Source organism: Gorilla gorilla, chromosome 2, assembly GCF_029281585.2.
Source record: "Gorilla gorilla gorilla isolate KB3781 chromosome 2, NHGRI_mGorGor1-v2.1_pri, whole genome shotgun sequence".
Classification (NCBI taxonomy): Eukaryota; Metazoa; Chordata; class Mammalia; order Primates; family Hominidae; genus Gorilla; species Gorilla gorilla.
In genome coordinates this window covers 197744313-197770367 of record NC_086017.1, presented here as the reverse complement: position 1 = coordinate 197770367, position 26055 = coordinate 197744313, and the positions used below count along the sequence as shown (strand labels likewise).

Sequence of the window (26055 nt, the reverse complement as noted above, 5' to 3'; positions counted from 1 at the left end):
GAATTTAGAACTTATTGTTCCAAAAGAAAATTTAGATGCCTAGTAATAATCACAAGGAGAGAATTTAGGTCACTTTAATAATAATAAATAGGGGGAGGGTAGGAAGCAGGAGAGCATTCAGAAAAAGAACTAGAGCATGCTGGGCTTAATACCTAGGTGATGGGTTGATAGGTGCAGCAAAGCACCATGGCATGCTTTTACCTATATAACAAACCTGCACTCCCTGCACATGTGCCCTGGAACTTAGAAAATAAAATGAAATAAATGATAACAATAGTTTCAATACCATACTTTATTGGTATGCCCAGGTATAGCCCAAGCAGTAACAGAGACTCTAGAATTAAAGTCCAGGAAAGAAGGAGATTCTGAGTGGCATAGATTTGTCTCAAGTGATATAGTGGTGAGTGACAGAATTAACTACTAATTGGCAGCGCTGAGTTCTTTCCTTTCCTTTCCATTTGATCTCTCTTCTCAGGCCATCTCTTTTCCCATTCACATTTTGCTGCATCTTCAGTATGAAAGTAGGTTGAAAAGAACTGTAATTTTCACAATTACTGGTCATTTTATTTATGTTTCTAATTCAATGTATTATTCATTTTCCTCTTCAAAGGAATCACATTTTATTTTGGAAATGTATGTGTAAAAAACGTGGAAACTTGTGGAAACCCACTCTTGAACTTCCCTGGACATGATTCAGAGACTGATTGAGGAAAGGGCTGAATGTCTGGCTTTAGAGGATGTTTGTGGTGCGGCAATGGGAAGCTGGGAAAATTGGCCTCAGGAAGTGGCAGCACCTCACCTTTTCTTAGAGGAGGGAGTCGGTACACAGATCCAATTTGTCTGCAATGGAAGGGACGGGGTCCTTTACCTGGGCCTCGCTTTCTTAAGTGCCCAGGTGGTGGGCCGTGGCCATGACAACAGTGACCTTGGTTATGGGGTGGTGGGTCACAAGGTCCATAGTCTTGGAAATCATGGCAGTGGGGATGGTGTCCATGGGGATGGTGTCCATGAGGATGGTGTCCATGGGGGTGGTGTCCATGGGGATGCTGTCTATGGGTATCATGTTCATGAGGATGGTGTGCATGGGGATGGTGTCCGTGGGGATGCTGTCTATGGGTATCATGTTCATGAGGATGGTGTGCATGGGGATGGTGTCCGTGGGGATGCTGTTCATGGGAATGATGCTTATGGGGATGGAGGTCACTGGAATTATTATTATGAGAATGTCTTTGGGCCCCATTTGTGCCAAAAGTGGCATGTTGACAACTTGAGCAGGACATGGGCAATAGTGGAGGAGGGCCTTGTGGAAGTGGGGGTCCATGTGAGTGATATCTTTCTTCTGGAGGAGGTGGGGGTCCATGTTCGTGTGGCTTGTGGGGATGATGATGATCTCTGGATCCATGGGGCTTGAATGGAGGCTTGGTGGCAGAAGAACGCTCATGCCCACCCCAGTGGAAGGGATGTCCCAAATGAGGTGGTGCACCATCGATGTTCTCATGTTCCTGGAAAAGGTCACAGAAAAGTGCCTATCATCATGTAACATAAAAGAAGATGTTAGATACTTGACTTGATTTACACCAATGGCTCCCAGATCATAGATTCCACAAATCAATTTAAAAAGTATTATGAAAAAATATTCTCAAATTGTTATCTAGCCCAGTTGATATTTAAAATATTAACAATAACTATCATTTACCACCATCATTGTTTCACAAAAACTATTTTTTTTTTCTGAGACTGAGTCTCACTCTGTCACCCAGTCTGGAGTGCAGTGGTGCGATCTCTGCTCATTGCAACGTCCACCTCTCAGGTTCAAGCAATTCTCTTGCCTCAGCCTCCCAAGTAGCTGGGACTACATGCCCAAGCCACCATGCCCACCTAATTTTTATTTTCTTTTTTTGAGACATAGTCTTACTCTGTTGCCCAGGCTCCTAATTTGTGTATTTTTAGTAGAGACAGGTTTCACCATGTTGAACTCCTTGTTTCAAGTAATCCACCCATCTCAGCCTCCCAAAGTGCTGGGATTACAGGCATGAGCCACCACGCTCAGCCTGGAATGAAATTTTGATTAAAAAAAAAAGAAAGAGCCAGAAACACAATATCAGAGTAAAGGATTGTCCTTTAGATGGATAAATGTTAGATATAAAAAACTTCATTATCCTTATTTTTTTTTTTCATTTTTACTACACAGAGTGGTGAAACAATATTATGACCTGGCACCCATCTGTAGACCAACACTGGAAAACTAGTGCCTTATAACCGATATTCTTAACTGAGGCTTGACGGTATCAACATCCCTTACTCCTAAAAGCTGAACACTTGACCTCTTCTCTCTCTTCCTTGTTCAGAGTTTAATTTTTAAAAAATAGCTACAGAGGCCGGGCACGGTGGCTCATGTCTGTAATCCCAGAACTTTGGGAGGCTGAGGCAGGTGGATCACCTGAAGTCGGGAGTTTGAGACCAACCTGACCAACATGGAGAAACCCCTTCTCTACCAAAAATGCAAAATTAGCCAGGCATGGTGGCGCATGCCTGTAATCCTAGCTACTCAGGAGGCTGAGGCAGGAGAATCGCTTGAACCCAGGAGGCAGAGGTTGCGGTGAGCCGAGATGGCACCATTGTATTCCAGCCCGGGCAATAAGAGCAAAACTCCTTCTCAAAAAAAAATAAATAAATAAAAAGACAGAGCCATGTTCATGGTGACAATCCTGCCCTTTGTTCCTTTTTCTTTTTTTCAACTTGGGATTGGATGTTTGGATTATTTTAAGTTTTGTTTCTGATATGAAAAATTTCGTGAAGCAAATCTTTGTACTCATGTAAAAAATAGACCAAAGATTTCTGAGACAGATGCAAAATATGGTTTTGCATCTTATTTTATATACATTTACATAATAAATTTGAGGCTGATATATTCCTCTTAGATTCTATGCCCAATAATATAAGCTTAGGAATGACTAAGTCTCAGCACTAGAGTCCCGACTACAAGGAGCATTTTCAAATTCCTTCAAGTTTGGTTGAATTGGACATGATTTTAATTTTCTGCCAATTGTTACCCCTCTTCAATTCTTGGAAAAGTTTTCATACTTTTTGTGTAATCTGGCAATTGCACTCCTTTCCCCAGTTGTGGGATACTCTCTGTATCTTTTTTCTTGCATGTCTGTCTGTCTCTCTCTTTCTCTCTCTCCCTGTCTCCCTCTCTCTGTCTCTGTCTCTGTCTCTCTCTCTCTCTCACACACACACACACACCCACTCATAGAGCTTTAGGAAGCAACAACACTATTTGTGTACGTATGTCACTTAATCTGGCACTGCCATGACAAAGTCTGCTTAGACAACCCACCTGAGGGTCGAAGACTTCACAGTTTATGACAAGGTTTTTCGGGCTTTCCAAGTCCAGGGCTTCTACATCATAGAACAAATCTGCTCTGCAGAATCCAAAGACCTACAAAGGAATGAGGAGCTGTTAGTGTGTGTGTCCAGGTGGTGTGAAGATGACCAGCCAGAGTTAGCTTCCAGACATTCAGAAAAGGAAGAAGTGCTTTAGAAAAATCAGGGTAATATGATCAGATATTCCCACCAGTCGTTCAGCAATCTTTCCTTGTTAACACTTTGGGGAAAGTGCAGGTGGTGAAGGGTATCACTAAAGTTGCTGTGGTTTTTTTCATGAGCAGGCACCAGCACTGGGCTTCCCCATGGGTGATGGAAATGATGAGGAAAACCACATCATTGCTGCCTTGCCTTTAGGCCAACCCTTCTGCACTGGAGACCTCAGTTGCCTGTGCCTGGGACAATGAGGAATGGTGTCAAAGAGGGATTTTTACAACTTCAGCTGGTCCCTTGGAGGAAAGTGTTGGACAGGAGGGCATCTGTATAGCATAAAGATGGGTTTTCATGGACATTGTCAAGGCAAGTGTCTGCTGACTCCACCCAAGTGCCAGGGCTACAACTGGCTTCCACTCCTGTGCTCCAGATGCTCCTAAACCCATCTGTGAAAGATCGACTAGGACAAGAGGACGGCTGTCTGCTAAAATAAATTGCTAAGCATTGAGGTTCTGAGAACAGTTTGGGAATCAGAAAGACCTATGTTAATCCTGGCTTCTCCATTTCCTAGTTGTCTGAGTTTGGGAAAGTTACAAAAGATTTCTGAAAGTCAGCCATTGTAAAATGGGGATAATACTATGTACTCACAGGTTGTGGGAGGGATTAATTAAACAAGAGGATGCTGTAAAACACTTACCCCTGAGCCTCCTCTTCAGCTCTGGTGCTTCAACTCTGGGTTTACATTATCCACACCAAGATCATGAAGGGTTTGTTGGCCATACGAGTAGGGGAGGGAGGTGTCTTTTCCGGTGGGCGCTAAGAAGGTTTCTACACCTGGTTCAGTGTGGACATTAGAAGAGCTAACAAAGGTACTAATGGATGGTTTCTCCCTTTTGACCAGGGAGAATGTGTTGTTAAACCTCAGAAAAATCCTGGGCTTGGCATCATAATTAAAATTCCATTTCCTAACACTCTCTAGCTAAGTGCCTTTAGGTAAGTGGTTTTAATTTCAGGTCCCCTTGTCACAGGGAAATGTAGGCAGATACTTGCTTTTCCTTGTCAGCAGGATTTTCATGAGGCTCTGACCTGGCAATAACAGATGTGGAGGTGTTTCTTTAACTGTAGGTCACCATGCAAATGCCAGGTGGTATTGATAATGTCTTCCGGCAGGTACATGAGAATCTATTTGTAAATGATTAGAGGAAAAATCCCACGGGACTTTGTATGAGAATAACTAAGTTTTAATCTCAGCTTGGTTGTGAACATCGGCAAGACCTTTCGTTTGCTGATTTTCAGTTACCTCCTCATTTGTCAAGTGGGATTCCTGTGAGTGTGATGATGCGGAATTAATAAAACCACTTGGTGTAGGGTCTTAGTACGAACTGCTATAGTTCTAACTAAGCCTTTAATCCTAATCAGTTAGAAACTTAGTTTTAAGTTTAGGTATATATCATGTATATTATAAAATCATGTTCTTATGGTTCGCTTATGTGCTCTGTGCCTCAGTTTCCCTATCTGCTAATTTGGGATTAAAAATGGTATCTATCTCATATGGTAGTGTGAGGGCTAATAAGTTATCATAGGCCGGGCATGGTGGCTCGCGCCTGTAACCCCAGCACTTTGATTTGTAATCCCAGCCGAAGTGGGTGGACACCTGAGATAAGGAGTTTGAGACCAACCTGACCAACATGGTGAAACCCCATCTCTACTAAAAATACAAAAATCAGCTGGGCGTGGTGGTGCATGCCTGTAATCCCAGTTACTCCGGAGGCTGAGGCAGGAGAATCGCCTGAACCCGGGAGGCGGAGGTTGCAGTGAGCCGACACTGTGCCACTGCACTCCAGCCTGGGCAACAAGAGCGAAACTCCATCTCAAAAACAAAACAATAAGTTATCTGATGTGTAAATCACTTAGAAGAGTGCCTGGCAGGTACTAAGTGCTTCCCAGATGATACTTTGTATTTCACAGACATTTCTTCCTCCTTCTCCTCCTCCTCATTTTCTCCTTCTCATTCCTCTTCTCCTTCTTCTCCTTCCTCTCCTTCTCCTTCTCCTTCTTCTCTTTCTTTTTTCTCTGTGACGCTAGTCAACGATCACAGACATTTCTTATACTCACATTGGGGTGTCTGGGGAAATGGTGTCTGGAGCAGTTCCGCACAGAGAAGTCCACGAAGTAACCGGTTCCTTCCCCTCCTCTCTAGAACAGATGGGATCAAAATAGTTTCAAGAACAGACAAAGAAAAAGGAAAAAAAAAGCAGTAGATAACTACCATTCAATATTTTTTAAGGCAGTATGAGAATTCAAAATCATCAGTATGTGTCATTTTTTAAAATGGTTTCTGCCTTTTAAAAATGTAACACCTAAGTGATAAGGTGAATACCAGTTCACTGAAAAGGTTCAAATAATAAATACATGATGAAGTAGAGTGTGAAAAATCACCCCTCCTGCACTCCAACTTCTTCCCAGAGTTTTCATTCTCATTTATTTGATGTGTTTCCTCTTCGAGTGTTTTCCTAGATGTGTTACACATACACAGGGAAATCTAAGTGTTTCATATAAATGGGTCCATAGTCTAAGTACTGTTCTATAACCTGCATTTTCCTGTACCAATATGTTTTCAAACTCCAGTGCACATGGGTCCAAACATTCTTTGAGCAACTGCATGGTACTCATTTCCTTACTTGTATGCAACACAATCTATTTAACGCTGCATTTTCTGAATGCATAGCAAATGTCAACCAGTTGCTCTACAAGACAGCTCTGGGTGAAAGTACTTGGGTCCTTGTAGAGAGAGCAGGGAACCATCTAACTATAGGCACATTACTGGGTGTGGTGAGGTAATTTCTCTGAACTTCAGTTTTCCATCATAGTACAAGAATGTTAGTATTGGATGATTTGTAATGACACAACCCTCATATGTTCTTGTCTTTCCCTGTTTCCTCTTTAGATTTTCTCTCCTCTCTGTCAGATATCCAGTCCCCTACTCACCCTTTAAAAAATAAAAGTGTTTGAGGAAGGCAATTTTTTGGTATTTTTTTGATACCTGCTGCCTGTCTTTTATGGCCCCAAGAGTGACAAATTAAAAGGCAGCTGGTCAACTGAGGCAGGTGGAGAGGGTGTGCCATTCAGTTCCTGCTGCCAGGTTGGAGTCTGGGCCTTCAGACTCCAGCTGAACCTTAGTGGAGACTCACCACTTTTGCAACTCTCTCGATTCGGTCCACTCTGAAAGAGGCAAAGTCATCATTCTCCTCTTTGTACTTCTCAAGGGCTTTGTCGGCTTGTTTTCTGTAGCGCTCAGTATCCTCAAAGAAATCTATGAGGACCGGACTATCTTTGGTATTGGCCAGTGCTGAAGAGACTGGAGAAAGAAGATAGCAGTGTCACAGTAAAGGGCTGGAAATGTTAATGGTGGCTTGGTGGCAAGAATGACAATAACTTTCATTTTAAGGATGGGCAAATTGAGGGTGGGAAGAGCTAAGTAACTGCTTCAAGATCAATCAGCCATTTGGCAACTGAACTAAACTGCTGATTCTTCCTTCGAGTCTTTCTGATCCCCATGTCTATGTTGTGACCCCTACTCATGATGCCTTCACCAGTACCACTGATAAAGTGCTAACATATATATATATATATGACAACTATGACATTCGTTAATATATCTATATATTATCTATTATATAATATCTATTATATATTTATATATTATATAATATATCATGTTTTTATATTATATAATATATCATATATTTATGTGTTAATATGATATATATATTAACGTATATATTAAATAATAGAGATGAGGTTGAGTCACATTGCCCAGGCTAGTCTCAAACTCCTGGGCTCAAGCAACCCTCTGGCCTCAACCTCCCAAAGTGCTGGGATTATAGATGTGAGCCACTGCACCAGGCCACTAATATTTTAATAAGTTCTTCGTGTTGTTGCCAAGGAGGAAGACAGAGCACTAACATAGAGTTTTGCCCAGAGAGAGGAGAAGATACAGATCATCCTTTCTTCAATGCAAACTCCTGTGGCAGTATCTTGCATTTTTGTATATAGTATCATATTTGGACTTGCTATTTTAAAAAGGAATCCTGTGATAATTCTATTTGAAAATGTAAATTAAAAGGGTATGGAGGCCGGGCGTGGTGGCTCACACCTGTAATCCCAGCACTTTGGGAGGTCAAGGTGGGCAGATCACCTGAGGTCAAGAGTTTGAGGCCAGCCTGACCAACATGGAGAAACTCCACCTCTACTAAAAGTACAAAATTAGTTGGATGTGGTGGCATATGCCTGTAATCCTAGCTACTTGGGAGGCTGAGACAGGAGAATTGCTTGAACCCGGGAGGTGGAGGTTGCAGTGAGCCGAGATCACACTATTGCACTCCAGCCTGGGTAACAAGAGCGACACTCTGTCTCAAAAATAAAAATAAATAAATAAAAAAGCTGTGGAATTTAGAGTTAATACTCCTGGGATTGTGTCACATCTTCACAATATCTTGGCTTTGTTCTTGAGGCCAAGTCATTTAACCTCTTTGAGCATCAATTATTTTGTCTTAAATAGAAAGTGTCATAATCTTTACTTCATAGTCCCAAGACTTTACTTCCTCCCAAGACTATACAACTGGCAGATGATGACTCAAGCTAAAGCAAGTCTGACTCCAAAGCCTATATCTATAATGAGGCTAACCTACCTCTCCTAAATCTCTATTTTTATGTGTTGAATTTCTTTAAAAGAAGGTGTACCAGTACCAGGGAAATTTGTCTCCCTTCTATTCTCTGGAGAATGAATAATAATGGAGTCTATGAAGGCTTTTCTTTCATGTACATCACAGATATACATGAATACATCTGAATATATATGAATACATATGTACATAGATGAGACGAATACCACTGTATGATTGAATTTGTATTAATCAAGAATTAATTAGCAATTTAACAGATTACCATACCAGAACTTGTGGTGCAGTTAAAGTCAATCACTCTGAGGTCCTGAGATTCATGGGAATGTCTTGTAGCTATTACCTTACATTGTCCGATCACCTGTAAGAAAGAGGCTCTTGAGGACTTGCTGAGTCATTGCATCCTGCCTTCCTCAGGTCGGATATGAAAGAGCAAAAAGGTGATGCAACATCCTCCTACTGTTCATTTAAAAATGCATTTCTTTCATCAAAGCTTGTCTCAAACCCTGCATTTTCTTAGTCAGTTTCTGTGTGCTGCATCCTGTTGGCACTCAAAATCCTCAGGAGAACCAGCGAGAAACTATTTAAAGCATCATGGCCATACCCCAAACATTTTCAAGGGAAAAAGTGGTGAAAGTTCCAGGAGTGTGAACCTCTCATTTTCTGGAAATGAAATCTTGAATCTCTGCTTATTCATCTTCATGTTCTCCACCTGTGTCAGAGAGCCTGGCATTTCAGTACCCACCTCCCACATGCAAAACCAGATCTTATTCCTCAGCGTATATCCTAGGTGCTGAGCAAGACCCAATTCCTCACTGCAAGTAATTACTTTGGCCATTCCTGAATATAGGACCATTGTTCATAGGACACAATTACAAGTTCATAGATTCTCATACCTGTAGACTGTCAAGAGTGGAAGGCCCTTAGAGTCCATGAATTCCTAAACCCACTTCTTATTTTACAGTCAAAAAACACCAAAGTGGAGGGATGTTATTAGATGATTTGCCCAAGGACCCACAGCTGGTTATGCTCTTTGATGGGACCACACAACCTGCTGAGTTGTCTTGAACTGGGTTCCCAGGAAAGACTCTCAAGAGTATTGCTCAAGGTTAACATCATCTTCATGAATCTCAAGGCAAAAGCTGCCCTTTCTCTTCTACTGTGTTAGCCCAGGCATTGGCTGAGTGAACAGAGTAGATGGAAAATAAGAATGATAAGAGCAGAGTGAAGGTGCCCTCTTTACTTACTATTTCAGATGGACGTCTGGAATCAGGTGGCTCACAGTCATTCCAGTATTTCCTGGATAGGACCGAACAGTCCGATTCTTGCACATCTAAGACTAAGTAATATACAGTTGTATTTTCCTGAGGAATGCCAAAAGCAACATGTGAGTAGCACATGGAAACCTAGCGGGTTTTTTTTTTTTTATTTATTAAAGCTATATATTTATTACTTAAACAGAATTCCTGTTCTTCTCACTGTCTTTGCAGATGCTCTACCTTTGCGTCATTTGATCTATTGATTCCAATACATAGCTTCAATGAGTTATTTCCAAATCTTTTTAAGTGGTCCTGATTTGTCTTCTGCCCATAAACTTTAAGAAGCTATCACTAAACGGCAGTGGTGGTTTAGCAGAGGCGTCATCACCTACGCATGCCTAGAAGTATAAGTCATGACGACCTCATCAGGGCCTCCAATCTGTCCTTGTAGTTGTGTCCTCTTGCCCAGCTCTATTACTGATCATGGGATTTTCTGCTTTGATGTTGCTTTGCCCAAAGCTAAATCCTCTCTCTTCTCTTACAAACTATCTGCCCTCTCCACTTGCCTTGTCTTTGTCAGTGGCACCACTAACAACATATTGCCTTAGACTCTGGGGTAAAACATGTAAACCTACGAGATGTTTTCCTTGTCCTTGCTTTTGCTATCCAGTACCAGGCCCTGAATGGTCTTTCTTGGCAACGTCTCTCATGTCTATTCCTCAGTCTCATTGCCCTGACTCCCACTAACCCAGGTCTGACCCTTGTTCTTTCATTCCTGAATACATAAATAGCTTTCTATTTCATGTCCCTGTCTCTTGCCTCAGTTTCCCCAGGCACATCAGGACCCCTCCCCATCCACCCGCTCTCTACACTAGCTCTCAGAGGCAGCTCTGTGCTGATGCATCCTACGCCCTAACATGTGACAATGAGCCTGGCATGGGACTAATGGTCACTGAATTACTGGTTGAATCCTAAACTCCTGTACACCTGTTCTCTGCAACCCACAGTGCCTCCCTCTGTGATACTTTCAGAAGGGTAAATTGTCCTCTGTAGTACTCCTTCTCTGGCCTCCCTAATTTCAGTTTTTCCATCAGAGGGAGAGTAGGTTATTTGCGGAGCTTAGAGGCAGGCTTCATGTCTCTCTATAATGTCTATCAGCTCCTCTAGTCCAGTTTAGGTAGGCGTGTAATCTAAGTGAAGACAGTAAGCTTGTTTCACCTCAAGACAAGCCCACAGGCTTGGCTCCCACCTGATGCCTGCTCCAGAGCCCACATGGAACTTCTGGAACCCACCTGCTTATATTCAATGGCTCCCTAACACCCTTCTTCCTGATTCCATACCCACCTAGAAGTGGTGGTGCCAGGAATTCACCAGGAACACATTTACCCAGACCTGTTCAAATCCTACCCATGCATCATTACACAGCAGAAGCCTCCTCCCATCCAGTCTTACTAGATCTCCCCTCATTAAACTGCTCCAGTACATTTACCACTCCTTTGTTCACTTGGCTATTGTTGGGGCTCAGAACATGGTACCTCAAAGTATGGTACTTTTGGCGTGCTGAGTCCTTTGAACTGAAGGAAATGGGAAGGGCCTCAGAAGCCAGATCCGTCTGACCTTCTGCCCTTTGTTCTCCTACTCTGCTTTCTCCCCCAAGGCAAGCCATAGAAACTAAAATTTCTCTTCTCCAGGGCAGTCACAGATGGTAGAATCCCTCTCTCCGAAAGCATCCATAAATCCTAAAATATGAATCTAACCTTCCCCCTGCGTCTTTCTTTGTAGGAGCTGGCCATAAAGACATTCTCTGACCTACTCTGATAGTAGGTCCTCAGATCCGCATTCCAAAGGGATCCTGTCCCATACTTGGGAGCAAGAAATGCCACACAGAGAGGCCATGAAGAACTCAAACAGAGAGGCCTTGCTGGGTCCTTCTTTCAGTCTATGACTCTTAGATTACAGCCTTTTGCCCCATCACACTTCTGCATTCTGCACAGCCTTTGTGAATTCTAAGTATGCAAGTGGCCAGTTTCTTTGGATATCTGAGTCTTCATTTATGAAGACTCCAGTGTCAGGTAAACCTTGGATTAAATAAATTTGTATGTTTTCTTCTTCTTCTTTTTTTTTTTTTTTTTTTGAGATGGAGTCTAGCTTTGTTGCCCAGGCTGGAGTGCAGTGGCGTGATCTCGACTCACTGCAACCTCTGCCTCCCGAGTTCAAGCGATTCTTCTGCCTCAACCCCCTGAGTAGCTGGGATTACAGGCGTGCGCCACCATGCCCAGCTAGTTTTTGTATTTTTAGTAGAGACAGGGTTTCACCGTGTTGGCCAGGCTGGTCTTGAACTCCTGACCTCATGATCCGTCTGCCTTGGCCTCCCAAAGTGCTGGGATTACAGGCGTGAGCCACCGCGCCTGGCCTTGTCTACCAGTTTTATTTCAGGCTCAGTTAGGAGCCTTAGGAGGGTTGAGAAAACTTTTCCTTCTCTCTAGTTTATCCTAGTAACTTACACTGTTTGCCTGTATGTGCCAGTGTATTATTATTTCCTGGAGGCCAAGGCCCATAGTTTATTCTAATGTTTCTCTGGCAGTCCTTATCATGTAACTAGGCTCAGCATAAATGTACCCACAAATCGAATCATAGTTGAGGGTACACTAATAACAAATGTTAGTTTGAAGGAAAAAAGAACAATTTAGAGCAGCCACAGAAGCCAAACAAAAAACTCTGACCAAAGCCATTCATTGTGCAAAGCAGTAAGCCTAGGGGGTAGAGTCACATTTGCCCCCGTGAGTAATCTCCCAACTCAGCTCTGCCATTGGCAATTCCTCACCACTCTGTCCAAGTGGGCATCAGCAATCAGCAGCAATTGGAAAAGGTAGCCATCCCGTCGCCTTTTATTGATCAGGTCTAGAGTTTTCTCAGCCTCCGGCTCAACAGCACTGCAGTCAGTGGGACTCACGGCACACGAATACTCCAGTGTGATCAAAAGCAATGCTGCAATGAGTGCCTTCATTTTGTTAAACCATCCCTTGCTATGATCTGCCACTGCAGAGAATTTTATACAGACTTTCTGAAACACACGCAATTGATTAAACAAAACCTTGATACATTTTTGTTGTGTAACTGGGGGTGTTCACCTTGACCCTGGGTTCAAATAACCATCAACAAGCTGTAAATGATTAGTTGGTCCTGGGGGCAGAAAGTTGAGAAATGCTGATGAGTGGGTGGAACTGTGATCTGCACAAATCTGGATTTTTCTAGTAGATAGCAGATCTAAAGTACGTCTTTGAACATAAGCAGTGCCTATGTTGGTGTAGGGGGTGGCGCTAGGGGTAATTTTCCTCCATCTGCCTGCCTGTCTCAGCTGGAAATCTCCATCATCAGTCAGTGGACTGATGGATCATGGCACTAAAACTCCTCAGTAGAAGGCAGCTGCATTATCTAAGCGGGGGAACATGTTAAACAGGCACCATTATAAAAGGAAGTGACTTCAGGTAAAATAGAACAATGAAGAGGCTGTCGTTTTGAAGTCAGATCTGAATTTCTCACCTAGCTCTATTACTTTCTTAGTGTGTAATGCTGGGTAAGCAACAAAACTTCTCTGATAATTAGTTTCCTCATTTATGAAATATGGATTGATACCTCTTGGCAGGCTTGTGTGATAATTAAATAAGAAGTCAGGCTGGCTGCGGTGGCTCATGCCTGTAATCCCAGCACTTTGGGAGGCCGAGGCAGGCTGATCACAAGGTCAGGAGATTGAGACCAGCCTGGCCAACATGGTGAAACCCTGTCTCTACTAAAAATACAAAAAATTAGCTGGGCATGGTGGCACATGCCTGTAATCGCAGCTACTTGGGAGGCTGAGGCAGGAGAATCACTTGAACCCGGGAGGCGGAGGTTGCTGTGAGCTGAGATCGCGCCACTGCACTCCAGCTCGGGCGACAGTGTGAGATTCCATCTAAAAAAAAAGAAAGAAAAAAAGAAAGCAACCAATATAATTCTTGGCATAGAGTAGATGCAGAATAAGTGATGCTATTTATTATTAGTGTGCCTGCGAAGAAGTTGGGGACACCTCATGCCACCCCAATTCCCTGCAAAAAGAATTGATTCACGTGGAAGAGGATGGTGGTGAGAGTAAGAGTCAAATAGTTGGATGCCCATCCCACTGTGAGAAGGGATCAGCAGCGGGGGACTGGGCTATGATACAGCTGACCCCCTACCTTCACGCTTCAGAAGAAACCCGTATACCTATATGCAACCCTCAGACCAGCAGAGCCAGCAGCATCAGAAGGGACCAGAGGGAATCAGCCTAGGTTCCATCCTCACTGCCAAGAAACAGCCAGTTAGGCAGCATCTCCCTTCCTCCCTGTTCTATCCGCAGTGAGTGTCTGTGAGAGTCTGCAGTCATGTCTCTCAGACTCGGCTTCATGTTAGAATCACCCCAGGAGTTTTAAAAAGTCCTGATGTCAAGGACTCCTCCAGGACAATTTAATCAGAATCTCTGGGAGTGGACTTTGGTATTGGTAGTTTTTAAACTCCTAGGTTGTGCAGTGTGTGCAGTCAAGGTTGAGAATTACTGGGATTCTAGAGTGAACTGGAGAGAGGGAAAGGATTTGAAGACAGAAAGAAAAGGGAGGTGTATGAAAAGTAGATCTCATTTCCACAAGTCACAGGGTTAATGAGTGCAACAGGTTTTGAATAATGTTTGCAATTGAACTTTTAATGTCAGTAACCCTGGCTTTTAAATACCCAATGGGACCAGTCCAGTGCAATGGAAAATGACAGGAATGTATGGAATCTGGTCAAGGTGTTAAGAGGCTCCAACCCAGTGGGGAAGGGGAAAGCTATTGATTAAAACAAAAACTAGTAAGCCACTGCATCTGGCCAAATTTTATTATTCTTTATACAAAATCCTTGAAAATATAAACATCCATAGAGACAGAAAGCAGACCAGTGGTTGCTTGGGGGTGAGGGTGGGGAATCAGGGAGAGGCGAGACGAGGAATTACAAGGGGACATGAGGAAATGTTTGAGAGTGATGAATACGTCCATAGTGATTGTACTGTGGTTTCACAGATGTATACATATGTCAAAACTCAGTAAACTGTACTTTTTTATTTTTGAGACGGAGTCTTACTCTGTTGCCCAGGCTAGAGTGCAGTGGTGCCATCTTGGCTCACTGCAACCTCCACCTCCTGACTCAAGTGATTCTCCTGCCTCAGCCACCCAAGTAGCTGGGATTACAGGCATGTACCACCATGCCCAGCTAATTTTTGTATTCTAGTAGAGACGGGGTTTCACCGTGTTAGCCAGGCTGGTCTTGAACTCCTGACCTCAAGTGATCCACCCGCCTCAGCCTCCCAAAGTGCTGGGATTACAAGTGTGAGCCACCATACCCCACCTAAATTGTACATTTTAAATATATGTAGTTATTATATTTTAATTATAGCTCAATAAAGTTGTTTAGAAATATAAAAAAACAAAACAAAACAAAAACTATTTTGAGTTTTTGTTATTATGAGTTGAGCTCCTTAATGAAGTTTTTCTATTATGGCTATATTGGCTGCACCCTAAATGGGGTGTCCTGGGTGAACCAAATGCTGGTGTAGGGAAAGGAATGGGAATGTTGAGGGGATGGGAAGAGGCATCAAGAGCAAGAATATAATTTTCCTACAGTGCTGTTCTGCTGAGACTACAGAGTACCTCAGGGAGTCATGCATCCTCTTCCTGTTGCTTTATGGAATCTCAAAGAGCGATACAGTACTAATGATGCCATTCTAGCAGCTGGAGCAGCTTCAGGGGAGAGAGCACATTAAGGGTGCTGGGATGGTAATGGTTGGGAGGAAGCTGAATGGTAGTAAGAGAGACATTCTGTCCTGAGAACTCTGATCCAGTAAGTGATATTTGGCTTTGGGGATGGTTCCTATTAGCATTATGGGAACTAGAGAGTGGCCTCAGATGGAAGTGCTGACTTTACACAGATGGTATCTTTCATGCGCGTCCATGTGAAGAGACCACCAAACAGGCTTTGTGTGAGCAATAAAGCTTTTAATCACCTGGGTGCAGGAGGGCTGAGTCCAAAAAGACAGTCAGAGAAGGGAGATAGGGGTGGGGCCGTTTTAGAGGATTTGGGTAGGTAAAGGAAAAAGGGGGGTTGTTCTCTGGCAGGCAGGAGTGGGGGTCACAAAGTGCTCAGTAGGGGAGCTTTTGAGCCAGGATAAGCCAGGAGAAGGAATTTCACAAGATAATGCCATCAGTTAAGGCAGGAACAGGCCATTTTCATTTCTTTTGTAGTGGAATGTCATCAGTTAAGGCAGGAACCAGCCATCTGGATGTGTACATGCAGGTCACAGGGGATACGATGACTTAGCTTGGGCTCAGAGGCCTGACATTCCTGTCTTCTTATATTAATAAGAAAAATAAAATGAAATAGTGGTAAAGTGTTGGGATGGTGAAAATTTTGGGGGGTGGTATGGAGAGATAATGGGCGATGTTTCTCAGGGCTGCTTCAAGCGGGATTAGGGGCGGCGTGGGAACCTAGAGTGGGAGAGATTAAGCTGAAGGAAGATTTTGTGGTAAGGGGTGATATTGTGGGACTGTTAGAGGAAACATTTGTCATTTAGAATTATTGGTGATGGCCTGGATATGGTTTTGTATGAATTGAAAAACTAAATAGAATAAGAGAAGGAGAAAAACAGGTATAAAAGGTCTAAGAATTGGGACGACTCAGGACATCTGATTAGAGAGTGCCTAAGGACATTCAGCATAGTCCTGCCAGCAAAGATTATTTATTTACTTCAAGAGTTAAGAGTGGCAGTTTGGGGATAGCACCAGGAGATATCAGCTGTGATGGCTTGGAAAAACAGTGTAAACTGGCAGTGTAAACAAGAGCAGGGCATGTATGAGTAGTTGAGAACAGTGAATAGGAGTATGACTAGGCAGAAGATAGTAGGGATGACAAGTTTTTTGGGGCACAGTCTAAGTTGATCTGGTGTCTGGAATGAGACTGGGGCTTAATAAAAAGGAGCGTCTATACGGGAGCTTAAATGGGCTGTACCTTGTAGCATTCTGAGGACAGGCCTGATTTCTGAGAAAAGAAAGAGGTAAAAGTTTTTCTAGCCCTTTTTAAGTTGGTGGCTGAGCTTGGTGAGGTGTGTTTTTAAAAGACAATTAGTCCGTTCTACTTTTCCTGAAGACTGAGGACTGTAAGGGATATAAAGGTTTCATTGAATACTAAGAGCCTGAAAAACTGCTTGGCTGATTTGACTAATAAAGGCCGGTCTGCTATCGGACTGTATAGAGGTGGGAAGGCCAAACCGAGTAATTGTGTCTGACAGAAGGGAAGAAATGACTGTGTTGGCCTTCTTAGACCCTGTGGGAAAGGCTTCTACCTATCCAGTGAAAGTGTCTACCTAGACCAAGAGGTATTTTAGTTTCCTGACTTGGGGCATGTTGAGTAAAGCTAATTTGCCAGTCCTGGGTGGGGCAAATCTCTGAGCTTGATGTGTAGGGAAGGGAGGGGGCCTGAATAATCCCTGAGGAGTAGTAGAATAGCAGATGGAACACTGAGAAGTTATTTCCTTAAGGATAGATTTCCACGATGGAAAGGAAATGAGAGGTTCTAAGAGGCGGGCTAGTGGCTTGTACTATAGCATAACCTGCCTTTGCTGGTGTGTGGCGATTAGGCCTGGTGGAACTGGCATCAATAAATCAAGCGTGATCACGGTGAGGAACAGGAAAGGAGAAAATATGGGGAAATGGGGTGAATGTCGGTGGATCAGAGAGATACAGTCATGGGTGTCAGGTGTGGTATCAGGAATAATGTGGGAGGCCAGATTGAAGTCCGGGCCAGGAACAATGGTAATTGTGGGACTTAACAAAGAACGAGTACAGCTGAAGGAGCCGGGGAGCAGAAAGCATATGCGTCAGGTATGAGGAAGAAAATCGATTTTGGAAGTTATGAGAAATGTAGAGAGTGAGTTGAGCACAGTTTGTGATTTTTAGGGCCTCTAAAAGTATTAAAGCAGCGGCAGCTGCTGCATGCAGACAGGAGGGCTAGGCTAAAACAGTAAGGTCAAGTTGTTTGGACAGAAAGGCTACAGGGTACGGTCCTGGCTCTTGTGTAAGAATTCTGACCACACTAACTATGCCTAGGAAGGAAAGGAGTTGTTGTTTTGTAAGGGATTGAGGTTTGGGAGATTAATCGGACATGATCAGCAGGGAGAGCATGTGTGTTTTTATGAGAATTATGCCGAGATAGGTAACAGATGAGGATGAAATTTGGGCTTGATTGAACTAATGCGGGCTGTCTGTGAAGCCTTGCGGCAGTACAGCCCAGGTGATTTGCTGAGCCTAATGGGTGTCAGGGTCAGTCTAAGTGAAAGCAAAGAGAGGCTGGGATGAAGGGTGCAAAGGAATAGTAAAGAAAGCATGTTTGAGATCTAGAACAGAATAATGGGTTGTAGTGGGAGGTATTGAGGATAGGAGAATATATGGGTTTGGCACCACAGGGTGGCTAGGCAAAACAATTTGGTTGATAAGGCGCAGATTCTGAACTAACCTGTAAGCCTTGTCTGGTTTTAGGACAGGTAAAATGGGGGAATGGTAAGAAGAGTTTATAGGCTTTAAAAGGCCTTGCTGTAACAGGTGAGTGATAACAGGCTTTAATCTTTTCAAAGCATGCTGTGGGATGGGATATTGGCATTGATTGGGGTAAGGGTGATTAGGTTTTAATGGGATGGTAAGGGGTGCATGATCGGTCACTAAGGAGGGAGTAGAGGTGTCTTATACTTATGGGTTAAGGTGGGGAGATATAAGGGGAGGATGTGAAGGAGGCTTTGAACTGGGGGAAAAGGCGGCAATGAGGTGTGGCTGTAGCCTAGGAATAGTCAGGGAAGCAGATAATTTAGTTAAAGTGTCTCGGCCTAATAAGGGAGCTGGGCAGGTGGGGATAACTAAAAGGAGTGCTTAAAAGAGTATTGTCTAAGTTGGCACCAGAGTTGGGGAGTTTTAAGAGGTTTAGAAGCCTGGCTGCCAATACCTACAACAGTTATGGAGGCAAGGGAAACAGGCCTTTGAAAAGAAGGTAATGTGGAGTGGGTAGCCTCCATGTTGATTAAGACGGGGACGGACGGACTTTCTACTGTGAGAGTTACTTCAAGCTTGGCGTCCGTGATGGCCTACGGGGCTTCCAAGGTGATCGGGCAGCATCAGTCTTCAGCTGCTAAGCCGAGAAAATGTGAGAAGGAGTCAGTCAGAGAGCCTTGGGCCGGAGTTCCAGGGGCTCTGGGAGTGGCTGCCAGGTGAGTTGAAGAGTCTGATTTTCAGTGGAGTCCTACACAGATGGGATATGGCTGAGGAGGAATCCTGGGCTGTGGGCATTCCTTGGCCTAGTGGCTAGATTTCTGGCACTTGAAGCAAGATCCTGATGCAGGAAGTCTTGTAGGAATGCTTGACTGCTGCGGCTTAGGCATGTGCGGCTGAGGCATTTTGAAGTTCTTATATGCTGGAGGTATGGCTGGGTTTTGTCTCACAGCAGAGGCAAGTAATTGTAACTCAGAAACGTGTTGCCGTCTGGATGCTTCTTCTCTATTATTGTACACCTTGAAGGCAAGGTTGATTAATTCCTGTTGTGGGGTTTGAGGCCTAGATTCTAATTTTTGAAGCTTTTTCTTAATGTCAGGAGTGGACTGGGTGATAAAATGCATGTTAAGAATAAGGCAGCCTTCTGGCCCTTCTGGGTCTAGGGCGGTATAGCGTCCAAGGGTTGCTGCTAAGCGGGCCATGAACTGGGCTGGGTTTTCGTCTTTACCTTGGGTAGTCTCTTTAAGCTTGTCATAATTAAGAGCTTTGTAAGCTGCCTTTTCAAGCCTTTCAAGTAGGCAGGAATCATGTAATCTCACCTAGCTATACCTGGGAAATTTGTCTGATAGTTCCACTGGGGATCTTCTCGGGGAACTGCTCTAATGCCTTCCTGGAGGTCTGGCTCGTGAAGCAGCGGTTATCAGCGTGAGATTGGGCTAGAGAAAAAACTCTTTCCCGTTCATCTGGGGAGAGGGTAGAAGTTAGAATGACATTTCAGTCACTCCAGGTTAACTTGTAGGACAGAGTTAGATATCAGAATTCCTGTATACATTTAGTGGGGTCTGATGAGAAAGAGCCTAAACGTTGACTGATCTGAGAGAGGCATGATAGAGAAAAAGGTACATGTACCCTGACTATGCCTTCAGCTCCAGCCACCTCTCTAAGAGGAAATTGTTGGGCAGGTGGGGAAGAACTAGTCACGGAACTAAACTGTATGCCGGAACGGGTGTGAGAAGGGGAGATGGTAGAAGGATTATACGGTGGAGGAGCAGAGGCTGAGGAAGAATTGGGACTTAGCTCGGCCTGGTGACGAGCAGCCTGGGGAAGAGGGGAAAGGTCAGATGGGTCTGTAGAAAAGGAAGACTGGAAAGACTCAGCAATGCTTGGGGTTGGGACTGAGGGGACAGGCGGGAGGGAAAGAAGGAAGATTTGGGACGAGTTGCACTGGGAACAGAGACCAGGGAGGGACCGATATGTAAAAGAATGCCTGGACGTCAGGCACCTCAGACCGTTTGCCTATTTTACGACAAGAATTATTTAGATCTTATAGGACGGAAAAATTGAAAGTGTTGTTTTCTGGCTATTTGGAACTACTGTCGAGTTTGTATTGGGGTCAAGCGGCATTGCAGAAGAAAATAAGATGCTTAGATTTTAGGTCAGGTGAGAGTTGAAGAGGTTTTAAGCTCTTGAGAACACAGGCTAAGGGAGAAGGAGGAGGAATGGAAGGTGGAAGCTTGCCCATAGTGAAGGAGGCAAGCCCAGAGAAAAGAGAGTAGAGACATGGAGAAGGGTTGGGGGATTCTTGCCCTCCAGAAAAGCAGAGAAGGGGTCAGGGCACAGAAATAAGGGTTTGGGGTGCAGAGATAAGAGGTCGGGGCACGGAAATAAGGGATCAGGACACAGAAATAAGAGGTTGGGGCATGGAAATAAGGGATCGGGGTGCAGAGATAAGAGGTCGGGGTTCCCGCCCCTCCCCTAGAAAAGCGGGACTTGCCGCTAAAGGTGAAGGACCAAGGCAGGTGTCCTTGCGTGGTCTGACACCTCTGAAACCTGACTGAATAATCAGAGAGGCGTCCCCGCAATGATTAAACACCAAGGGAAGGCTGCCTTACTTAGTCCATGACCGGCATCGGAGTTTTGGGTCCACGGATAAAACATGTCTCCTTTGTCTCTACCAGAAAATGAAAGGAATTGAAATTAAGAGAAGGGAGAGATTGAAGTGTGGCACCAAGATTGAATGGAGAAAGAGGTTGAGGGATAGTGAGGGAGGTTGGAGAAGAGTGTAAAAAGAGGCTGCTCACCGGATTTGAAATTGGTGAGATGTTTCTTGGGCTGGTCAGTCTGAGGACCTGAGGTCGTAGGTGGATCTTTCTCACGGAGCAAAGAACAGGAGGACTGGAGATTGATCTCCCAAGGGAGGTCCCCTGATCCGAGTCACGGCAGCAAATTTCATGCGCGTCCATGTGAAGAGACCACCAAACAGGCTTTGTCTGAGCAATAAAGCTTTTTAATCACCTGGGTGCAGGTGGGCTGAGTCTGAAAAGAGTCAGCGAAGGGAGATAGGGGTGGGGCCATTTTATAGGATTTAGGTAGGTAAAGGAAAAATGGGGGTTGTTCTCTGGCAGGCAGGAGTAGGGGTCACAAGGTGCTCAGTAGGGGAGCTTTTGAGCCAGGATGAGCCAGGAGAAGGAATTTCACAAGATAATGCTATCAGTTAAGGCAGGAACAGGCCATTTTCATTTCTTTTGTGGTGGAATGTCATCAGTTAAGGCAGGAACCGGCCATCTGGATGTGTATGTGCAGGTCTCAGGGGATATGATGCCTTAGCTTAGGCTCAGAGGCCTGACAGTATCTGGGCAGACTGGGCAGGTAGAATCTTCATCTTTACCTTTTCTTTTCTTTTTTTTTGAGACAAAGTCTCGCCTGCTCTGTTGCCTAGGTTGTTGTATAGTGGTGCCATCTCAGCTCACTGCTGCAACCTCCACCTCCCAGTTTCAAGCAATTCTTCTGTCTCAGCCTCCTGAATACTGGGACTACAGGTGTCCACCACCACGCCTGGCTAAAATTTGTACTTTTAGTAGAGACAAGGTTTCACCATATTGGTCAGGCTGATCTCGAACTCCTGACCTCAGGAGATCCACCCGCCTCGGCCTCCCATAGTGGTGTGATTATAGGAATGAGCCACCGCGCCCTGCCGTCCTCACATTTTCATTCTGCATTTAGGTTATTTCTGTGTGTCCTGACCATTTTATCAGAAAAAAGAGTTAGCTAACAGAATTTTTATTCTTTAAACCTTTTTGACTCATAATAGAACACATGCTTTTTGCAAAAAATATGGAAAATACGAAAAGCATAAAGAAAATTCACCTCTAATTCTACAATCATAAGGAAAACCAACTATTTATAATGCATAATTGCTTCATACACTTTTTGCTATTTGAATATATGTAATATATATGTTTTGCATCATTAGAATTATTGTGTACTTACAGGCGTTTCTTTCCCTCCACTGTAGTTGAGCCTGTATTTACTTATAACCTCTATTTTTTTCAGGTATTAATAGAAACCATATAAGCTTTATAAATGTTTTTGTGTTTTTATAGGATTTTAAAATTTTGAGTAATTTTACGTTACAGTTTTTAGTCATAAACACAATCCCTGCACAAAGTAAAAAAGCAAACAATATTTTAGAATATTGTAAAATAAAAATTAAGTCTCTTTCCTCCATTCTTCACCTCCCAAACTCTTTCCCAAGAGAAGGACTTTTAAAAATCCCTTGTTATATATGGCTTAAATATTGTATTTTCCCTTAAGGTTATACCATGAGGACTTTCCCAGATCATTAAATATTCTTCAGAAAGATTATTTTTGAGGTTACATAATATTGGATGTTATGTATGTGTTAATGTATTCAACATTCCCCAATTTTTGGCCATGTATATTGTTTCCAATTACTTGTTCTTATAAGTAATGCTACAGTGGACCTCTTTGTAAATCTCTGACTATGTCTTTGAGAATCACTAGACTGGTTGACCTAATTTTATGACATTTAATTTTTTTGTAATAGGAGTCACTTTTTAAAGAAAATGCAGTTTCTATCAGGCTTAATGTATCTATTTTGTTAATTTACTTTAAAAATGGGCTTTAATTTTTAGAGCAGTTTTAGGTTGACAGTACAGCTGAGTGGCGAGTATAGAGTTCCTACGTAGCCCCTACATCTGCCCCTCACACTCACAGCCTCCCCTGCTATAAACCTCTGAACACTAGCAGCACATTTGTTACAACCGATGAACTTGCACTGACACATAGTTATAACCTAAAGTCCATGGCTTACATCAGCATTCATCCTTGATGTTGTACATCTATGGGTTTTGACAAATGTATAATGAAATGTATCCACCATTGTAGTAGCATACAGAATAGTTTCACTGACTAAAAATCCTCTGTGCTCCACATAGTCCATCCCTGTCTCCTTGCTAACCACTGGCAACCAGTGATCTTTTTACTGTCTTCATAATTTTGCCTTTTCCAAATGTCATATAGTTGGAACCATACAGTAGTTAATCTCTTCAGATTGGTTTCTTTCACTCAGTAATATGTATTTAAGTTTCCTCCATGTCTTTTTGTGGCTCGATATTCATATTCCTTTTTAGTGCCAAATAATATTCCATTGTCAGGATTTACTTATCCACTCACCTGGTGAAGGACAGTTTGTTGCTTCCAAATTTTAGCAATTATGAACAGATGTGCTGTGAATATTCATGTGTGGGTTTCTCTATGGACATAAGTTTTCAGATCATTTGGGTAAATACCAAGGAGTGTGACTACTGGATCATATGATAAGAGTATATTAAGTTTTGAAAGTAACTGTCAAACTGTCTTCCAAAGTGGCTGTACCATTTGCATTCCCAGCAGCAATGAATGAGAAGTTCCTTTTGCTCCATATCCTTGCTACCATTTAGTATTGTCAGTGTTCTGGATTTTGGCCATTCTGACAGATATGTAGTGATATCTCGTTGTTATAATTTGCATTTCTTTGATGACATATGAAGTTCACTGAAGTTCAGAATTTCAGATGTTCACTTACCTTTTTTTTTTTTGGTGAGGTTTAAATCTTTTGCCCATTTTTATTTTTATTTTTTTAACTTCTATTTTAAGTTAATGGGTACATGTGCACATTTGTTATATAGGTAAACTCATGTCGCAGGGGATTGTAGTACAGATTATTTGTCAGGCAAGTACTAAGCCTACTACCAAACAGTCATTTTCTTCTGACCCTCTCCCTCCTCCCACCCTCCACCCTCGAGTAGGCCCCAGTGTGTGTTGTTTCCCTCTATGTGTCCATGTGTTCCCATTATTTAGCTCCCACTTATAAGTGAGAGCATGCGGTATTTGGTTTTCTGTTCCTGCATTAGTTTGCTAAGGATAATAACCTTCAGCGCCATCCATGTTCCTGCGAAAGACACGATCTCATTTTTTTTAAAATGTTTTGCCCATTTTTAAATTGGGTTGCTCATTTTCCTATTGTTGAATATGTTCATTTTAAACATTCAGCTGAGGTAACTCTTAATATTGTATAACTAGAAATACTAAGCTCCTGAAATTTTGTCATAGAAGATAAGTGTTAGCAATTTGCAAACTACTGATGACTTGAACACAACAGCCTCAGATCAGTAATAAATGCAGCATTTTGCAACTATTGACAAGGATGCAGATTAGCTTGTCTGCATTGAGTCTGCAGAGTAAGAAAAAAAGATCAAGGACTGAAAGCCAGAGAAACAGCATCTAAGAGATGAGCCAGAGAAGAGGAGCCCAAGGTGGGATATGAGGGGGAGTGGTCAGAAAGTTAGAAGAAAAACCTGGAGGCTGTGGGACACAATCTCCTTGAAAAAGTCTGAAGAGCAAGCAAAGTCAGCATTGCCAGATGCTTGAAAGTGTAAGTAAAAGTGAACAGAAGTTTTTTTTTTAAATTTAAAATAAAAGATTGTTAGGGAACACCAAGTCAGTGGGTTATGGGAAAAGAGAGAGATTCACATTACTGTGACCTAAGGAATGAAGAGGTGGTGGGGAAGTGGCAAGCACGGGAACAATCTAGTTTTTCACGAACTAAGCCATGGAAAGAGAAAAGAGGTGGTAGATAGAAGGAGAAACAAAGTCTGAGGCCCTTCCCCATCCTTTTACCAGTAGAGAAGGGCCTTATAGAACACCCCTTGGGAAACCCCAGTTGAGGCTCCTAATGGTTTCTCTCTGTTTGCCTCAGGCCCATCCTTTGACTTTCTCTGCCTGGCCTTGTCTCCCAGGCTGACTCCAGGGAATTGAATAACCCAGGCTCTCCCTGCTGGCTAGTTTACCATTGAGTTCAAAGAGCCATTGGGAGGAGGAGATTGGAAGGCAGCAGGAAGGGAGGGAGAGGGGAGGGTGCTTATTCCCTGCTCCTTCTCGCTCCAGCACCGGGTTCTGCAGGGGCTGCATCCCTCCACCAGGGCGGCTTCTGCAGGGGCTGCATCCCTCCACCAGGGCGGCTTCTGCAGGGGCTGCATCCCTCCACCAGGGCGGCTTCTGCAGGGCGGCTTCTCCACAGGATAGTTCCAACAGAGCGGGGAAGCCAGCCACTCCTGCTCCTGCTCAGCCTCGGGTGGCAAAGGCTGTCCAGGTGCCTCAGCATCCCTTGGCCTTCCCTTAGCCTGGGCAACAAGCCTTCACTAAAGGTCCCTTCACTGAAGTCTTTTTCTTTTTTTGAGATGGAGTCTAGCTCTGTTACCCATGCTGGCGGCGTACAGTGGCATTATCTCAGCTCACTGCAGCCTCCACCTCCCAGGTTCAAGCGATTCTCCTGCCTCAGCCTCCCGAGTAGCTGGGATTACAGATATGTACCACCATGCCCGGCTAATTTTTGTGTTTTTAGTAGAGACAGGGTTTCACCATGTTGGCCAGGCTGGGCTCGAACTCCTGACCTCCAGTGATCTGCCCGCCTCAGCCTCCCAAAGTGCTGGGATTACAAGCGTGAGCCAGCACGCTGAGCCAACTGAAGTCTTTTTAGTTGAGCCACCTGAGTACAATTCTGCTTCTTTCAGACCCTGACCAACACGGTGTAAGACCCCACATGACACCCCCACATAATCACTTCCTTCTTATGAGAAGCAGATAAGAGTAACAGAGTGTGAACATTGTCTACTTCTCTTATGCAAATTATGCCGAGGCCTGTGTGCCTCTTCTAACAACCACCAGGATAGAGGACAATAGCTGCATCTGCAAATTCTCTGTCAAAATGTCCAAAGTCTTATCTGCTGTGCATGTGTGCGTGTGCACATAGGTATCGCTGAATGAGGGGAAACTGGTCCTGCAGTGTTTGAAAGAAGGAAAACGTAGACTGTAATTGAATGCTGTGATGGGCCCTCCTCTAACTGTCCTAGAGAAATTGTAACAGTGATGAGAACTGTCACGGTCTGCTGCTCCCACAGTGTGTAGCACAGGCCACATGTGCACTTCTCTTCTATG

The 26055-nt window shown here is 43.6% G+C and overlaps 1 protein-coding gene and 1 long non-coding RNA gene across 3 annotated transcripts in view; one reads left to right on the top strand and one right to left on the bottom strand.

The window, feature by feature from the left end:
• Window positions 1-26055, top strand: part of LOC129532497 (uncharacterized) — a 115231-nt gene that overhangs the window by 38124 nt on the left and 51052 nt on the right. Inside the window, exon 1 of one of the 2 annotated variants that reach the window (XR_008678275.2) lies at window positions 16627-16898. The exons of the other annotated variant lie outside the window; for it this stretch is intronic. This is a non-coding gene — a long non-coding RNA (uncharacterized lncRNA). Of the gene's footprint in view, window positions 1-16626; window positions 16899-26055 lie in introns of those variants that run through there. 2 annotated transcript variants of the gene reach the window in all.
• On the bottom strand, window positions 275-12530 carry HRG (histidine rich glycoprotein). Its single transcript, XM_019024800.3, has 7 exons — window positions 12306-12530; window positions 9470-9586; window positions 8493-8583; window positions 6732-6898; window positions 5656-5736; window positions 3341-3442; window positions 275-1502 (listed from the first exon to the last, which is right to left on the bottom strand). The coding sequence occupies exons 1-7, from the start codon at window positions 12486-12488 to the stop codon at window positions 621-623; spliced, it is 1623 nt and encodes a 540-aa protein (XP_018880345.1). The 5' UTR covers window positions 12489-12530; the 3' UTR covers window positions 275-620.

Bases quoted from the DNA above. Each gene is read 5' to 3' on its own strand.
- HRG (XM_019024800.3), bottom strand. From the start codon at position 12,488: ATGAAGGCACTCATTGCAGCATTGCTTTTGATCACACTGGAGTATTCG. The intron at 8,584-9,469 runs GTAAGTAAAGAG...TCTTTCTTACAG, and splicing joins CCAGACGTCCATCTGAAATA to GTGATCGGACAATGTAAGGT. The intron at 5,737-6,731 runs GTGAGTCTCCAC...CATCTGTTCTAG, and splicing joins TCGAGAGAGTTGCAAAAGTG to AGAGGAGGGGAAGGAACCGG.